This window comes from Cyprinodon tularosa, unplaced genomic scaffold (genome assembly GCF_016077235.1).
Source record: "Cyprinodon tularosa strain WSP-4 unplaced genomic scaffold, ASM1607723v1 ctg120, whole genome shotgun sequence".
Taxonomy (NCBI): Eukaryota; Metazoa; Chordata; class Actinopteri; order Cyprinodontiformes; family Cyprinodontidae; genus Cyprinodon; species Cyprinodon tularosa.
This window is the reverse complement of record NW_024038004.1, coordinates 4,014,467-4,033,746: the sequence shown is the minus strand read 5'-3', so window position 1 is coordinate 4,033,746 and position 19,280 is coordinate 4,014,467. Positions and strand designations below refer to the sequence as shown.

At 37.5% G+C, this 19,280-nt stretch overlaps 1 protein-coding gene across 5 annotated transcripts in view; it reads left to right on the top strand.

Moving 5' to 3' along the window:
• klc1a (kinesin light chain 1a) overlaps positions 1-19,280 on the top strand; it is a 58,698-nt gene that overhangs the window by 25,271 nt on the left and 14,147 nt on the right. For 2 of the 5 annotated variants that reach the window (XM_038274278.1, XM_038274291.1), the window contains exons 7-13: positions 1,389-1,490; positions 6,486-6,659; positions 8,377-8,476; positions 8,761-8,813; positions 10,761-10,828; positions 11,433-11,541; positions 13,841-14,002. In XM_038274278.1, the coding sequence (XP_038130206.1) occupies positions 1,389-1,490; positions 6,486-6,659; positions 8,377-8,476; positions 8,761-8,813; positions 10,761-10,828; positions 11,433-11,541; positions 13,841-14,002 (768 nt within the window). Of the gene's footprint in view, positions 1-1,388; positions 1,491-6,485; positions 6,660-8,376; positions 8,477-8,760; positions 8,814-10,760; positions 10,829-11,432; positions 11,542-13,840; positions 14,003-17,976; positions 18,496-19,280 lie in introns of those variants that run through there. The other 3 variants (XM_038274300.1, XM_038274307.1, XM_038274284.1) reach the window with 3 other exon arrangements.

The window sequence follows — 19,280 nt, the reverse complement described above, 5'->3', positions numbered from 1 at the left end:
ACACCTTATTGAAGAAAAAAAATGCAGGTTGTGATGTTATATATTTACTCTTTTCATGATTTGTGTTCTTGATTAAAGTAAGGAAAAAACATCAAAGAACCTTTGAAATGCAGTCATTCATCATCTGCTCTCTACCTCCTCTCTCCTTGTATCAGTTCCTACAGCCATCTCACCCCTCCTCTTTCCCTCTTTTCATTCCTCATTAGGGATGGGAATCGAAAACCGGTTCCTGTTCAGAACCGGTTCCGTATTTTCCGATTCCATGGCATCGTTTGGCAGCTCGCTGAACGATTCTTTTTTCGATTCCCGCAGCACCAGAGCCTAGAGCGCCGGCTCTGGGGAGCACGACTTACGTCACGTTTTTACGTACGTTACGTAAGTTACGTAAGTTACGCAAGTTACGCAAGTTGGAAGAACTATTCGAGGAGGAAGACAACGAGCTGCGGTCACTTTGTGAATCAAAGCCCCGTCTTTCCTTAGCCCAGAGGGTAGATCAGGAAATCCAGCTCTATAAAAGCTTGCCCTCCATCCCCTGCAGGGATAGCGCCACACTGTGGTGCTGGAACAAGCAAGATACACTGCCCTTGCTATCTGGACTGGCTGAAAACTACCTCTGTGTGCAGGCTTCCTCCACCCCATCTGAGAGGGTGTCCTCCATGGCTGGAGACACCATAAGCCCTGAAAGATCCCGTATCCTTCCAGAAAAAGCAGATATGCTCATCTTTCTGCAAAATAACTGTTAATTTTCCCTACTACTGTTTTATAATTAGTATTTTTTGTTATTTAAAATAGGTTATTATCCCATCATTTGTTATTAGACATTGTTGGTTATTAAGTTTGTTCTTGTATTAATTTTTCATTTAAACACAGATGTTACTCCAGTTTCACATTTCCTGTGGACATCTTGATCTTGTTGATTTTGTAAGATTGTGCAATAGTTAAGTAAACACAGTTGATGCTGATAATCAAACTGTTTGTTCTCCTTTTTTCCCCAAATTGGAATCGAAAAAAGAATCGATAAAGAATCGAATCGTTTCATAGAATCGAAAAGGGAATCGGAATCGTGAAAATCTTTTCAATTCCCAACCCTATTCCTCATAGTCTAGTCTGTTCAATGATCGTCACCGTACATTTTAACTTTAATAAGCACTTACCTATAGGGCACTCTGCAGCTTCTGTCATTGAGTGAACACATTGGCTTTTAATCTGCTGGATCCAGATCTTATAACAGGTCACCGTAATCACATTCTGATGAAATAATTTAGGATGCACAAGTCAAATCAGTAACATTACACTGGTGTCGTGGAGATTGTGTCGCACGACTGTTAATGGAGGAACTTGAACAAAAAATTTGAATTAAAATGATCTGTGTTTTGTGTCGTCGTTAGGTGGCGGCCACCCTCAATAACCTGGCTGTCTTATATGGGAAGAGAGGAAAGTACAAGGAGGCAGAACCTCTCTGCAAGAGAGCGCTGGAGATCAGAGAAAAGGTAAGAATTCACCAGACGTTTGTTTGGTTTGAATGGATTCAGCCACAAGAAAATGGTAAAAATTATAATTTATTTATTTTTTTTTTCATCAGAATGCTGACTATTAAATATTTAGATGTGTTTGCAGTCCAATGTGCCAGTTAACGCCGAATAGCTTGTGAGCCTTAGAGCTGTTGAATGTTACACCAGTCAGCAGGATTTGGACCTTAGCTCATTTTTTTTTTTGTTTCAAAGATGTTTTTCTGACTGTATATTGTATCAGGTTAGTTTAGTGTAGTCTTGAAAAATGTTTTGTTTGTTCTTTCTTTCTCCATCGTCTTGTATCCGAGCTAAAGAGGAGTTTAGTTACTGCTGGACATCCAAAATATTTTGTTTTGCTGTCAGATTTTAAAGTTTCTCATCAGAGCATAGTTTGGTGCTCTTAGTTCTGCTCATAAACATTCAGCATGAGCTCAGTTCTCAAGCAGCACTATAGGAGTTCAGGGGTAAAGAGGGGAGGCAATGCTCACGGGATTTAGTCCTAAAAACAACTGTCACAGGTTCAATTTTGACCTTTTGACCTCTGCTACATTTTTTTCACCCTTAAATCAAATACAGGCTACTAGTACAAAAAATAAAAACAACAAAACTATTTAAGATCAATTCTATGTTGATATATATTCCTAATAAATTCCTTAGATGCTTCAGATCCACTATTTGGGTGACAGAGACTGAAGTAATGTTTGCCTACAGTGGGTTGCGAGTAATCAGATTAATCGTGATTAATCGATTATTGAAATAATCGTCAACTAATTTAGTAATTAATTAATTGTTAACTGGATTGTAGACAAGTTAAAACATACTTTTAGCTGACAGGGCAACCCACTTAAAGCAGTTATTATACCATAATAGTTTAAAAGCAGTGGCGGCTGGTGAAAAATATTTTTGGTGGGGCTGATATAGCCTAGTGTATGTCTCCAACTAATCCGGAATAAGAATTCAAATAAACAATTGCACAATACATACAATTTAACTTTAATATATAATAACAGTAACAGTGATGATTTGGGTCACTGTGACGGGGTTCTTTGGGCTCCAAGAATCCAGGCTCAGTCGGGTTACCGGTGTTGGTGATTTATTGTGCTCAAAAACTCAAAACAGGGTGCAAAAGAAACTAAACATATAGAAGATACTCTGGGCCTCAGCCTCCCTCCAGTTACCAGCAATGTAACAAAGAAACAGAAAACAGAAATGGCCGCTCTTCTTCCCACAGCCCTCATTAAATAGTTTAAGTCCCTACCCTCAGGCTCTCTTATTTCTGATTTCTTCTCATAAATCAGTTTTGTCCATATATTACCTCCACAAACAATTGATGTACAAAAACAAACAAATAATTTTTACAACTTAATTCTTTTACACAGATTCATTGACTTATTCAATTACACCAAACTGGGTTTGAACCCAGTAAAGACGCAGCCAGACTGAAGATGACAAGTCTACGTAGCACACACACACACACACACACCCACACACACACACACACACACACACACGGCTAACCCCACTGAAATATTAAGTGTGCACCCTCAATACGCCAGCAGGTAACCAGGAACAGCTTGTGTGTTTTAAGTTAATGGAGCTACTGGGCTCAGCGCGAGCGGATTGGTCCTCACAAGCACAGTATAACAGGAATGTGTGTGTGGCACGCAAAGTTTTAAGCGACGAGGTGGATTCGTCGCAGTCACAATAACCATGACAGGAAATTTTCATATCCTACAACAGGGATGTTCTTCTGGCAAACGGGTAGATAAATAAGGATCTCACCGATTTTGGTGGAAGCTGCATCTCGGTCGTTACATTCGCCATCTTCCCTCTAATTGTCTGCACCTGCGCATTGGGTGCAGAAGCCTGTTAAAGCGCAGTATTTTCAGCGCCCCAATACCATAAAGTTCTGAGACGCTGATTGGCCATTAAATTCACCTAGCAATAGTACATGATTGACAGATTCTCTGCAAATGTGGGTCTGTCTGATCAGCGCCCCAAGACAGAGACTGTAGGAGTCTGTCTGTGGAAATCCACAAATGAATGACAGTAGATAGGGAAATGTAGTTTATATAATTTGTTTTGCTTATAGGTACACACTCTAGAGAGTAAAACTGACATTTACAGGTGCTGGTCATAAAATTAGAATATCATGAAAAAGTAGATTGATTTCAGTAATTCCATTTAAAAAGTGAAACTTGTATATTATATTCATACATTACATACAAACTCATATATTTCAGATGTTTATTTTGTTTAATTTTGATGATTACAAATGACAACAAATGAAAATCTCAAATTCATCATATCAGAAAATTAGAATATTACTGAAGACCAATAAAAACAAAGGATTTATAGAAATGTTGGCCAACTGAAAAGTATGAACATGAAAAGTATGAGCATGTACAGCACTCAGTATTTAGTTGGGCCTCCTTTGGCCTGTATTACTGCAGCAATGCGGCGTGGCATGGAGTCGATCAGTCTGTGGCACTGCTCAGGTGTTATGATAGCCCAGGTTGCTCTAATAGTGGCTTTTAGCTCTTCTGAATTGTTGGGTCTGGTGTATTGCATCTTCTTCTTCACAATACCCCATAGATTTTCTATGGGGTTAAGGTCAGGAGAGTTTTCTGGCCAATTAAGAACAGGGATACCATGGTCCTTCAACCAGGTACTGGTAGCTTTGGCACTGTGTGCAGGTGCCAAGTCCTGTTGGAAAATGAAATCTGCATCTCCAAAAAGTTGGTCAGCTGCAGGAAGCATGAAGTGCTCTAAAACTTCCTGGTATGTGGCTGCGTTGACCCTGGACCTCAGAAAACACAATGGACCAACACCAGCAGATGATATGGCACCCCAAACCATCACTGACTGTGGAAACTTTACACTGGACTTCAAGCAACGTGGATGAAGTGCCTCTCTTCTTTTCCTCCAGACTCTGGGACCTTGATTTCCAAAGGAAATGCAAAATTTACTTTCATCAGAGAACATGACTTTGGACCACTCACCAGCAGTCCAGTCCTGTTTCTCTTTAGCCCAGGCAAGACGCTTCTGACGCTGTCTGTGGTTCAAGAGTGGCTTGACACAAGGAATGCGACAGCAGAAACCCATGTCTTTCATACGTCTGTGTGTGGTGGTTCTTGAAGCACTCACTCTAGCTGCAGTCCACTCTTTGTGAATCTCCCCCACATTTTTGAATGGGTTTTGTTTCACAATCCTCTCCAGGGTGCGGTTATCTCTCTTGCTTGTACACTTTTTTCGACCACATCTTTTCCTTCCCTTCGCCTCTCTATTAATGTGCTTGGACACTGAGCTCTGTGAACAGCCAGCCTCTTTAGCGATGACCTTTTGTGTCTTGCCCTCCTTGTGCAAGGTGTCGATGGTCGTCTTTTGGACAACTGTCAAGTCAGCAGTCTTCCCCATGATTGTGTAGCCTATAGAACTAGACTGAAAGACCATTTAAAGGCTTTTGCAGGTGGTTTGAGTTAATTAGCTGATTAGAGTGTGGCACCAGGGGCCATCAATTTTGAACCTTTTCACAATATTCTAATTTTCTGATATGATGAATTTGAGATTTTCATTTGTTGTCATTTGTAATCATCAAAATTAAACAAAATAAACATCTGAAATATATGAGTTTGTATGTAATGTATGAATATAATATACAAGTTTCACTTTTTAAATGGAATTACTGAAATCAATCTACTTTTTCATGATATTCTAATTTTATGACCAGCACCTGTATGAGTTAATTTCTAAAAATATATTTTACGTTTCTCTCTTCTTATCAGGGAGGGCGGTGCCCCAGCGCCCCCTATGGGCCGGCCGCCACTGTTTAAAAGAATGTAAACATTTTGCATTTAAGATAAAAAACATTTTCGTCTGTTAATGCGCTCTATCCAGAACTCAAGTGGAAAAGTTAAAGTTTCAACAGGTTTACTTTTGTAAAAATTCTTCTTTAAGGAACCTTTTGCTATTTGATTATTTATTTATTAATCAAAAAAATAATCCAAGGATTAAACAATATTGCAAAAAAAAAACATTTTTTGCTGCAGCCAGAATCTGAACCATAAGCTCCCACAGTTGGCAGCTTTAGGTTTTTTTTGCTGATTTGATCAGCCATTAAAGGTTTTGTTTCTGCTGCCTACCTCTTCTGCTGTTTCATTTTACTGTTTTCCATCTGTCACATCCTTCTAGTTGCCTTTACGATTTCTTTGATTCTTAACCCTAATGACCCGGTCAGCTATGTTGGTCATCCTCACTCAGAAAACTGGTTCTCCAAAGACCCCAGCAGTCTTTAATGATCCGCAGTAGGGGCCATGGAGATTTCTTACTTTCTAGAGCTTTTACCTGCTGAAAGAGGTTTCTACCAATTATATGTTTTACAGAATTCAGTATAAGAGCAACATTAAAAATATTTTTCTTCCACCAGCTGCCTAAGATTGGTCATTACCTGTTTACACTGGGAGCAGAAACCACGTGTTACCATGAACAGGGTTTCCCTGCTGTTAATAAAACACCAAAGGATAGTGGGTTGATGTTTTATTTTTTGTTGTTTTTTTTTTTTTAAACATAAATCAAACCAGCCTTTCGTGTCATTATTTGAATTCCATTATAAAGACTTATTAGCTCAAAGGTATAGAGGACCACCTTTTATTTCCGGGTGGATCATCTAAATAAGTGGTCATCTAAATAATTGTCAATCATTCTGGTTATATGTTTACGTAAAGCTGTCCTACATGCTCGTCCCGTTAGCCATATTTTTCTGTGCATACGCACTTTCAGGCATATATCTCTATGATGGATGTTGGAGGATATTAAACCTCCCAAAAAATACAATTTAAGCGATAATTAATCAGGAGAGATTGAAACACTTCTTTCCACTTTGTGTTTTTTATGTTTTAAATGTTGCTGTAAAGGAGATGTCTTTGAGTCCAAACCCTTGAATTATGGTTCTAATCCCCCTGTGATCTTTGTTAGGTCTTGGGCAAGGACCACCCGGATGTAGCCAAGCAGCTGAACAACCTCGCCCTGTTGTGCCAGAACCAGGGCAAGTATGAGGAGGTGGAGTATTACTACATGAGAGCGCTGGAGATCTACCAGACCAAACTAGGACCAGATGACCCCAATGTGGCCAAAACCAAGAACAACCTGGTGAGGACCAGTGAAGCTGTTTGAAGGGAAAAACTCCAAATCATAAAATACTCTTATCTCAAGACTAATAGTGTGTTCACACCGTACACGTTTTGGGCATCAAAAACACAGAAATTTGGACGCTGGATCAAATGCTGGTCAGGTTTCTTTGAAACCTCGGCTCTCTGGAAGCTCGGCGCTCTGGTTGTTTACCTGCTCTGTTCTGTTGCTACAAGCTAGAGAGCAGCTTGGCTTTAATTAATTAATGTTTTGGAAAAATAGTTTTAACACATTTTTAAGTGTTACACTTCACTTTAAAACATTTTCTGTGCAGTCAGTTAATCAGGATTATGATCCTTCTAAAACATCCAGCATATCAGCTGCACACTGAAAGCTCTCTGCAGCAGCCAGTTTGTGTTCCAGGGGATGGAAGTGAATATAAATAGTTTTAAAGGAAAAGTCCGGTCAGCGAGGAATAATCAGTGGATCATTATCTATTCCTAAAACTAATACGTTTGCAGTGATCTAATTATGAACAATAATTTTCGTCAAGATCACTGGTTCTGGGAGCGGCCATTTTTGCCCAAATGTACTAACACCTCCCTCCTGACGTCTTCCAGCAGTGACGTCGCATAGTAAGCCTAGCGCCATTCTCCCCGCTTTACAAGCAAAATCAATGGGAGCTACTAGACACATCTGCAACAACAATTAGTTAAGATTTCCAGAGGACTTCACCATTGAAATTCGCGAGAGCTATAGTTAAACTGACAATGCCCACGGGCATGGCAGTTGGATGTTGTAATACATCCAACTGCCATGTAAAAGTGGAAAAAAAAAAAGATGAGTTCTTTCACCTTTCCGATTCATGATCCTACAAGGACGGGTTCATCGTTGGATTGTCAACTTGAATAGGGAGGATTTGCCATTGAACTTCTAGCCAGAGGAAAAAACACCTAATATGATGACTTAGATAATATAATAGCACATTATGGCAAACACCAGATACAGCACTAGGACTTGATCAACAGCCAATACCGCACCGTGACGTCACAAACCGGTAGGTGGCAGTAGCGTTCTTTGACAAACATGGATGCCTCCAGTAAAGCACATTCAAATGAAAATTACTCTTATTTAAAACACTTGAACACATTGAACAATATGTAATTATTTAATTTTTAAAGTACTTTCAGAAGTTTTAGTTCTGAATATGACTGGACTTTTCCTTTTAAAGGTTTTTGGTAAAAAAATAAAATAAAATACAAGCTCTGGAATATCCAATCAAATATTTTTAGTAAATTTGGGTATTTATAAAGTGTTTTGCCATAGGTCATTAAAAAAACAATTGATTTTCTGGCTTATCCCAACTTTTTTTAAACCTTTGGAGTTGAAATCCTTAATATCTATTTATTTTTCACATGCAGACAGCTTTACACAAGCGATAACAGCTAGCATGTACTGTCTGTCCCTCTTTTCTGATTGGTTGACGACACGTTGTCTTAAAGCAAAAGTTCTATTTTTTTAACTCCAGTAGCTCAGGTGGCAGAACGCTTAAATGCGCCGCTCCCAATGCTCAGACGTGCCTCTGGACCTCTTGACACGGTCGTCATTAGACAAATCAGATGCTTTGATGCCCAAAACGCGTTGAGTGTGAACACACCTTAAGTCCTTACTTGGGCCTAGATTTCTGTTTTTAGATTGTAAAGCTGATCTAATTTTTGTTTGTTTTTGTGTTGGTTAGGCTTCCTGTTACCTTAAGCAGGGCAAATTCAAGCAAGCAGAGACTCTGTATAAAGAAATCCTCACCCGCGCTCATGAGAGAGAGTTCGGTTCTGTTGATGGTAAGACTTCAAATCTGGTGAAATCATTGCTAACAGAAATATACATCTATAATAAACTATTGATCACAAACCAATCAGTTGATCGTTTTTTTCAGTTTTTTTGGGTTATCACTGATCACAACTGGTCCATTTGTTGATTTCCCAGGTTGTCTGTAATGAACATGCTTGGTCTGCTAGTTAGCTTTAATCAGGTTTCTGTTGCAATGGGGAAAACTGAAACTGTTGACCTGCTCTAGTTAGATTGCCTTTATCTGAAGTCATCAGGACTGATACTTTCTTCACAGATGAAAACAAACCAATCTGGATGCATGCTGAGGAGAGAGAGGAGCAAAGCAAGGTAAGTCTGCAAACAGTGTCGTTTTTGACAGCCATCTTAGATTTAGTCTTAGTCTTCAGGACGAAAATTATTATTATTTTTAGTCGCATTTTGGTCATTACGATATGTGATAGTTTTAGTCAGTTTTATTCGACTAAAACTTAAAAAGGTTTTAGCCTAGTTTTTCAGTTTTAAGTTACAATTTTGACTACAAGATTCTTTACCACACTGACAGCTCTTGCCTAGATACTACAATTGCTGGCTATAGAATGCTATAGAATTGCTGTTGGGCAGAAAACTAAACTAAATTAATTGTTTTATGTATTAATGCCCTACTTTACACAAAAGAGTCTCACAAAAGTTGTGAAAATAGAAGATCTAGTTCAACATTTCGTTAATATGGCAACACATTGGTTAATATGACAGACAGACAAGCTATCAAAATGTACAATAAAGGAATGGTTTTAGACATACAAGGTTTCCATCGTAAAGCAAACACTTCCTGTTCTTCTATGAATTATTATTGGTTACACACCGATCAATAAAATCTTCATTGCTCCAAAAAAGCAACCAAAAAAAACATTCTTCTGTCTATTTTGGCAATTTAGGCTTTATTTCTAAGAATTTGCCCCTTAGTTTCCGCTGCTCAGGGGTCAAAGTAGATTTAAATTCAAAGGGGTCTGACATAAAAAAAAATATACAGAGAGAACCTGCACAAGCCTTATAATGCCATGGCCTTCTAGACCTAAACTGAATGAAAATGCTAACTAAAATGTTGAAATATTCAAAGGAAACAGATTAAATGTTTTAATGACAATTCAAGGAAACATTTACATCATATTTGAATAGATAGAAATGAGACCAAAGAGGGAGAAATATTCAAAGATCTATGTACCTTTTCTCCTGGCTCTTTATGAGAAAATAAACAAAATGCAATGAAAGATTTGCTTTGGATATAAGGGTTTCCTTTTGGTAGAAATTGAAGAATGTTTAGTATATCCTCTTGTTAGCTAGAAGAAATAAAATATTGATCGTTGTACAAAGGTATTTTTTACCCTTGGCAGAGGATGATCAGCCACATAGTTTATTAAGTAGTGAGAGCAGGAAGAGGAGCGAACATCAGTGTGGAGCATAAAGCGCTGACTCATATCTGCACCAGCACAGCTGCAAGGTCAGAGTTTGTCAGAGTTCAGCACGCTGTACAAAACGATTCCAACTTCTTTTCGCCGCTGCTGCCATGATCCATCTATGGTCATGCAGAATGTGCACGGCTGCACGTCAGGTGGTGGGCGTGGTTGGTTAGCACTCATTAGTTAATGCTAACTAATGAGTGTTTGCATTATATGACTCATCCATTTACACTAGTTTTCACTAGATGTGGATGGCGCCAATGATCCGCATTGGATGGCGCACATGACGGGAAATAAGTATTTATAAACATTAAACCGAAGCGAAGAGTAACGAGTAACGTTTTTGTTTTTTGTTTTTTTAAATATAAGGAATAGAAAGTAGAGATACTTGTGTGAAAATGTAATGAGTAGAAGTCAGAAGTAAGAAGGAAAATAAATAATGGAGTAAAGTATAGATACCTAAAAAGTGTACTTAAGTACATTAACGAAGTATTTATACTTCTTTACTTGACATTTCTGCCAGCTATGCATAAACTTAACCTAAACTCAACTGACATCGTAATCCTAAACCAAAACAGAAGTGAGGACCAGCAAAATGACCTCACTTTGGCTCAAAAGGTCTTAGATTTGATGTTGAATTTAGAAACATGGTTCTCACTCTGATAGCAAAACAGGAACAACCACAACCTGAGTTTTAGGTTCAGACCTACAAGTCAAAGGGTTAATTATTGAAATAATGAAAAATCCTGCTTTATTGTCGGTCTTGAGGGAAAAGCTTCTCCTTTTAAAGAACAATTTAGAAAATGTGTGCATTTCTGTTTCTTCTTTTTCTTCCCAGGGAAAGCAGAAGGACAGTTCACCATTTGGAGAATATGGAGGCTGGTACAAAGCATGTAAAGTTGATAGGTACGTTTTTTTCTTTTATTTTTCGAAGATAAATTAGCCTGATTTATGATACAATCTGGTTTTCTTTTAATATTTTAGTTTCATTCTACCTGACAAAGCTCTCTTTTAGGGCTGAAATAATTAATCGGATTACTAATGATTAATCGTTTATTAAATGATCGTCAATTCATTTAGTAATCGAATAATTATTAACTGGAGTATAAAGAATGTAGTACATGCCTTTAGCTGACAGAGCGACCCACTAAGAGGAGTAATTATACCTATATTGTTAAAAAAAAAACATTTTTGCATTTAAGATAAAAAACTTTTTCATTTGTAAGTTTCTTCTATCCAGGACTCCTCAAGTGGCAAAGTTATAGTTTCTCCTTCCTTAAGTCTCCTTTAAGGATCCTTTTGCTATCAGATTATTAATCAATTAACAAAAAGAAATAAATCGACAGATTAATCGATTTGCAAAATAATCGTTAGTTGTAGCCCTAATCTCTTTAAATGACCAATGTTCTTTAGAACATTTTAGTGAGGTACCTGGTTTAAAACTGCATTATTTGTATCATATCGATCAATAAAGACTCTGAAACATGATTTTCCTCTCACTGTTATTCAGCCCCACCGTTACCACAACCCTGAAAAACCTTGGTGCCCTCTACAAGCGGCAGGGAAAGTTTGAAGCTGCTGAGACCCTGGAGGAGGCAGCCATGCGGTCTAGGAAGCAGGTGGGTTGTTTTTTTTTTTTTTAAAGATGAGATGAAACTAAACCTGTTGTAGCTGCTAAACCTACATTATAAAACCAAAATTAGAGATATCAGTTTAAAAGCATTGTTTCTCTGTGAACTGTTGTTAAATAGAGACCTGAATGCAAAAGGCAATTACCGTACTGACCCCAATATAGGACGACCCTGATTAGAAGACGACCACCTCTTTCCAGGACCAGTTTTTAAGAACTAAACAAAAAGACCTAAAAAAAGGACTATTTAATAAATGATTTTATATGCCAGTGCTTAATATTTAATTTCAATAATATTGCATTGAAAGATTTGTTCAATTACAATAAAAAGTAAAAAAAAAAACCCACAGTAATGACAAATTAAACTGAAATCTTCAGCTTCAACTCGAATACAATCTGAACTTTGCTCACTGAAAAGCTCAAATATCTGTATGAGGCTTTTCCTCACCGATGTCGTCTGGCTCATGATTGCTTTGATTCCTACTCTCTCCCTGCTGCTCTGCTATTTTTTGATAAGCTTTTCTTTTGCTGTTTACCTTTTCCGGTGTTTTTGAACATGTCCTCTTCTGACATTACACTCTGTAATGAAGTATTTTTCACCTGGTTTAATTTCCTAAAAAATCTTCTTTAAAGAATCTTTGGCTATCCGATTATTAATGGATTATTCAAAAAAATAATCAGCAGATGAATCGATTTGCAAAATAATCATTAGTTGCAGCCCTGATTTAGAGACAAACTTCATTGCTTTCAGGCTGCTTTGGGGGATGTTATGTTAATGACTAATATGTAAAGTGGTCATGATTGTAAAGAGGGAGAGAAATTAAACATGGGCAAACAAAAATCTAAATATTGTGGCTTTGATATACTTGACCTTTTTTCTAAAGTCTTAAACTAAGATCAAGTGTCAACCAATCAGTTGTCTGAGAGTACATAATCAGTTAATAAAATCTAAATATGTATATTTTATTATCAGTGTAAAGACATCTGTTCTAGGAAAACCTCTGAGCTTTTTTAGAGCAACATACTGTAAGTGAACACTCCCCAATAAAGAAAGAAACATGACAGACAAGGCTAAAGTTTTGGAGAACTAGTTAGGAGAAGTAGTTAGAATATAAAACAATATTTTAAACTTTAAAACTTTTCATGGATAGCTGTTATATTATCTGAAAGTGTGGAAAGAGGGGATCGGAGAAAGCTTTCTTTAAAGGAGCAAACAAGAGGCCCATGGCAACGACAGAGGAGATGCTAAGATCTCTGGAGGGAGAATCTGTTGACAGAGCAACAAAACTTGATGGAAGACGTGACGTAAATAAGCCATTGTTAAAAGAAAGAGATCATGTATTCCTATTTGCAGCTTGTCAGGATCCTCGTAGAATCAGGGCCAGGCGGGCATATACCTTTAGGCAATACTAGGCAGTTGCCTAGGGACCCCATAAAACTCTGTTTAATATGTTTGTATATAACAGTTGTATGTTTAATACAACTATTCCTTATTTGTGCACATTAATTATGTTTTTGATAAAACTACTTTCACCCCCCACCCCTTCAGTGTCCACCACATTGGATCAGAAAGGTCCAAACAGACGGCAGAAAACCATTTGAAAACAATGCGTAGAGCAGTGTTGCCAACTTAGCGCTTTTATCAACTTTTCAGAGTCTTCTAGCACTTTTATTTCAAAAAAGCCCCTAGTGCCAAATCTAGTGACTTTTTTCTGCCACTGGAGAATTTGGCAACAACATATAAAAGCACCAAACTCTGCTCTCCAGAGCAAGAAGATTGATCATGAAAAGTTAGCTGAATACAAACAATGAAGAGTGAAACGATAAGAAAAGGGACAAGAAGAGAGGGACAAAACCTAGAACAAATAATGTTTGTCTATTCTATTAAAGTTTCTGTATCTGTATAATGGGTCTGTTTTCTGTGGTGTCTTCTCAATTAAGAGGGCCTCTTGTCTGTCTTTGCCTAGGGCCCCAAATTTCTTAAATCCGTCCCTGATCAGGGCAAGACCAGTTGGTTGTTTACTTTCCGGAAATCTAATTATTTGAAGTTTTTGGTCCTTTTAAAAAGCTCTTTGAAAAATGGGTCCACATGTACAGCTTCCTTCAAAAAGCCATTTTTACTTTTTTTTTTTTTCTCTATCATATCATGGCTTGGATTCTTAGCGCCAACCTATAACAGATCCTAATGCGTGGAAAGGTTATTAATAAGCAACTGAATGTTGCTTATTACATTTAAAACTGTCTTTCTTTTAAAGTAATCTACAAAGACGCATGATCATATCTTCTAGGGTCTGGACAATGTGCACAAACAGCGGGTTGCCGAGGTTCTAAGTGAACCAGAGGCGCGAGAGAAGCAGCGCAGTCGAGAGAGTTTGACTTCAGATACCGTGAAGTATGAGAGCGGGCCGGACGGTGGCGAAGAAGTGAGTATGAGCGTGGAGTGGAACGGGGTAAGTACAGTACACAGCCCTCAGCGCTTCATACCATGGGTCTGTCAGCTATGCTTTAGTGACGATCATCCTCCATCTTTATGGACCAAATGCAGAGTAGCTAATGCAGTTCGGTTGAGATGTGTTAATTAGAGATGCACTGATCATTGATTTACTTTGTCTGATTTCCACACCACAATTTAGTAAAACTCGCCAAAAAATCTAATATCTATATTTAGATTCTCTACTGTAATTATAGAGAAGCCTCATAAAATTTTCTTTTATGTTTCAGTATTGATTGTTAATATAGGATGGATAGTAGTGTATTGCTAATACTTAAAGCATTAGACTTTCTGCTAATATTAGCAATCGGAAGGAATAGTAGTCAGCATTACTGATAAACAATACATTTTGTGTGTAATTCCTTGTAGAGTGAGTGCTTTACTAGTAAGCGTTGCTCAAAGAAATTTCAGCATCACATATTCTCGTGTTAATAATTAATTATTATCAGAATAAAACCTGATAAAACCTGGTAAAATGTTTCTGGCCTCCTTTTAAGAGCTAAAGTCTCCCTCTGTCTCATGCTGCCTGAACGAACAGCCTTCATTTCTCATTTGAACATTCAGTTTGCTTCATGAAACTCTTCCATCCTCCTGTCAATCCTAAACACCTCACTAATATTGAAATCCCTCCCGAACTAATTCAAACAGAACATCTTTGGGACTCGGATCAAAGTTCATCATCCATCTGGATGGATTTCCAGCAAGAGCATTCACCAGAGAGTCGACTTGTCTCCGTCTCTGTTGTATACGATTTTACTCCCTTAATCATTTTCAGTAGTTACACATACAAGTACTTAGTGGAACCTTATGGCAGCAACCATAAAGGTCTGCTGGTGAAAGCAAAGCTGTTGGGCATTGATGCCCAGAGCTAGATTGGCAAAACAGGAGAGAGAAGAAAAAGTCCACTTACCGGTAGTTAAGCTGAGTCGACTCGCATCTGGATAACTCGAACCCTTACGGTGATGATTTATTGACTCCACTTTTACTGTCGAGTAGTCGACTTGCAAAAATCACAACTCATGCCTCTTCCGGCATTGTTATTTCCAAACTGAGATCTAAAGTTTCCAGAGAATATCTTTCCTTTTTTTCAGTAATGTAAAATTGGAAACCTTGCATTAAATGGAGAAACATCTGTTACCTTGGAAACAATTTGTACCAGTTATATTATTGTCCATCTCATAACCAACGTTACATTAACCACCTTCAGATTTAAAGACATATTGGTTTTCAGTCTGACAGAGAAACAATCACTTCTTCTTCTTTTCATTCCTCTGATTAATTAATCCAACTCATAAGTCTTTTCTGGTTAACATGGGCTCTGTACTGTACTTCTGAGTTGATGTTCTCTGTTTGTCTGCCTGGTGCATTTGTTTGTTGTGCTGCTGCTTTGTGTGAAAATTGTGACTTCTCTGTCTATTTTCCTTTATTTTTTCACCTTCCCTACTGTAGAGTTTGTTTGCAGTCAGAGAAAGGAGAAAAAAAGGGCCAGAATGCCTGCTAGGCCAAAATAAAGTTGAAATCTAAAACTAAATGAGTGACTCTCGGATTCTTTTTTTTTTCTGCATATTCCTTGAACATTTTATCATTAAAACTGCTTAAACCAATCAAACTCAACATAGTTTCATTTAGATTTTTATACTGAATCGTGATACATTCATACATGTCTATGAATTTGTGGAATAACAAAACATTTTTATTCAGTATTTGATCATGCGCTGCTTTTTAGCATGAACCAGGGTAAAATTAGGTTAAACTTAAAAAGAAAAGATATTGAGTTGTTTTTCAAAATTAAACATGATTTTAATTAGCTGGAGATTAGCTAGAGATTACAATTTAACGCTAGGGAAGTTCTCAGTCATCCAGTGTCATAGACGTTCCAAAAAAATTAAAAACAATACACTGGACTTTGTTTCCAAGTTTGAAGACATTTCGCTTCCCATCCAGGAAGCTTTTCAATTCAAAATGTCAGAAATAGGGTTGTGTTTGAGGCTTTATTCAGTAGCCCAAGAAGCCTTGTTTTAACTTAGAAAACATGCAAATTTAACCGGACTAACGGGTCTGCCCATTTGGAATGGGGGTTGTTTGATTTCTTTATTAGCCTTTGTTACCCCATACCTGGGGTGTTGCAGGCTAACAAAGAGGGTGGGGGTTTTGATGATAGCGGGAAGGTATCAACTCAATTACTACCTACAATGCAGCGATTGAGTTGATTCTTTCCTGCTAACATCGCAACCTGCACCCCCTTATAGGGAACAATAGACCTCACTTTCAGCTAGGGCAACAATTCCCTTTAACGACCTCCCTTTCAGAGACATAGACAGGTATGGGGTATTGTAGGCTAACAAAGAAGCCAAACGACGCCCATTCCAAAGGGGTGGACCTGTTCTTCTGGTTCAATTTGCATGTTTTCTAAGCCAAAACAAGGCCTTGTTTTTGCCCCACTCTATAAAGCCTCAAACTCGACACAATCTTTGACATTTGAATTGAAAAAGCTTCTTGGATGGGAAGTGAAACGTCTTCAAACTTGGAAACAAAATCCAGTGGATTGTTTTTTTTTTTGTACTTTTTTGGAATTACATCTTAATGTTATGATGTTTTTTATATATTTTTTTTTTATTGGTAGACAATTTGGCTTTTATCCCTATAATTCAGTATTTGGGCTGAACAGTCTCTGGCTGCTCTCATCTTTTTTTCTTTCTCTTCTATACTTCTGGTTTGATTTAACAAAGCTTACACCAGTGGTGGATGAAGTATTCAACAGTAGTACAGTACTTGAGTAAAAGTACTGATACCCATAGTAAAATCTCTATCAACTACAAGTAAAATTTACTCAGTCAAACATCTACTGAAGTTAAAGTATTTAAGTATTCACGTTTGAAAATACTTAAGTATTCAAAAGTACATGCATTTTAAAATACTTTAGTATTCAAAAATACAAATTAAATTTTCAAAAATTTGTACATTTCTGTTTAATTTTCTGAGTAATTTTTAAAAAGCCACAAAAAAAAGGCAAAAACAGTAACTCTGATTTAAGAACTCATCCTACTGAACAAATTGGCCTCATGGCAACAACTAAAGTCTTGTTAAAATTTTTGAACTACAGATAATATCTATGTTGGGTTTCTCACATTTCTGGAATGTCATTAAATCTCTAAAACAGTGATGTCCTAGTGTAGCCCTGCTGTCTGCCATGTTGAAATTGGATTTCAAAAAAAGAAAAACAGCAACAGTGGATAACAGCAACAGTGGATAACAAAGCTAAGCTGAGCCAAAAGGAACAAGTAACGACCAGCTTCCTCACAATGTAGTGGAGTGAAACTTTTTAGTAACCCCCCCCCCCCCCCCCCCCCCCCCAAGTAAAGCAAAGATACTCAAAAAAGTACTTTAGTACAGTAATCAAGTAAATGTACTTTGTTACTTTCCACCACTGTCAATCCCTTATTTTTCCAGATTCAGACACAGAATCCAACACAGCAAACCTGTGAACAGCGGGTTTACAGGTTTGCTGTAACATGTAGAATGTAGACCTAATCTGAAAAATTTAATTAAATCATAACAACAACCTTAAAATGGATAAAACAGCACAATGAGCCGAGGTTCCTTCAGAACCCTCCTCTATGAGTGATCTGAGGCTCTTTTAAGTGGGAAATGTGTTCATCCAGAGTTGGACACAGCCCTTTTCTGTAAGTTTTCTTTTTGTTTTCATTAAGAGACAATAATAAATAACTAAGGAACAGTGACCTTGTTTTTTTTTAATAAATTCAGATAAAGAAATGTTTGATCTCTCCTATAAAGGAAACTGTGTCTGATTCATGGAAACTGTTTCATTGTTTATCTGTTCTGTCCGTGTGCTAAGCTGTTCCTTTTATCCTCTACCTGTCACTTTTTACATTTCTCTATTTCTCTCCTCTTTTTGCTCTGTCTGAACGGCAGGCTTAACTCCAGATGCCTTGTAATGGTTCTAAAAACTTGTCTTCTGCATGGCGGATGCCTCGTCTCGCCTCAACCCCTCCAGCTTTGCAGTTTTCTTCAGTTCTGACTCCAACCCCTCTTTTCCTGGAGGGATTCTTCACACTACGCTCAACCAATGATACTGTTTTCCAACCCCACCTAACCCCACTCAGCTCTGCAACTGTTGTGGGTGGCGGGGGAACCCATGTTATACACTCCCTTTTTGAGACATTGTTTGGTTCTCTAACACTGTTTAGGCTCTTCTAGTAGAGTTTTGCCGCTGAATTCTCAGTACATCCATAAACATGATTGTTCGGCTGTCAAGAAATTCCTTCATATTGAGCATACCTCTAAAGAAAAGGGAATGAGAAACACGCACTGATTTTGCTCATCATTCAGTTGCAGTGCCTTGCAAAAGTATTCATATTTCCAAAAGTTGTTCACATTTTCTAATGATTAAAAAATTTGATTTTATGTAAAAAAAAAAAAAAGATAATTAAACAAGCAGAAAGTTAATGCACAATTATGACAAACAGTACATGATTTTTAAACTTTAAAATAAATAAGTTGGAAACTTAAAGAAATCAGCACAACCTTCAGAAGTCACCACCATCCATAGTGAAACACGATGGTGGCAGCATCATTCTGTGTGTAAGCTGTTCTCCAGAACAGAACAAAATAGATGGGAAGATTAGGACGATTTGCAAAGCTCATAAAAAAAGGTTCAGTGAAAAACAATGCCGTTCTGAAATATGTGCTATATTGTGTTGGGTCATTGCATAAAATCCTTCAAAATACTTCAAGGGGTATGAATTATTTTGCATGGGACTGTATCTAATGAAGGGGCACATTGCAAAAGTTGTTAAAGCTCAACATAACGGTCAGATTGATGTTCTGATACACACGTCTTTTTAGGACATTTTGAGTATGTAAATACTGTTTTTGCTTTTGGGGCTAGATTTTAAAGGCTTCTAAATCAGTATAATATGGATTAACGTAGCAAATCTTAATGAAACAAATTAATATCTTGTTCAAATAGCCTTTTTTCCCCCCAATGATATTGTAAATAACCTTGTTTCAGGTATCAAGCATCACAGATATAAAGGTCAAAATACCAGTGAGCCTGTGTTTGACACGTGAAGGGTTACGATGACTTCAGGTTATCTGAGTGAAGATAAAAAAACCTTAGTTAGTTATCATATTGGTTTCACTTTGGTCCTGAATGAATAGAAAACGTTCCTGGCTCAGCAAACATGCTAGCTTCTGTCCAAATCTGCAACAAAGGC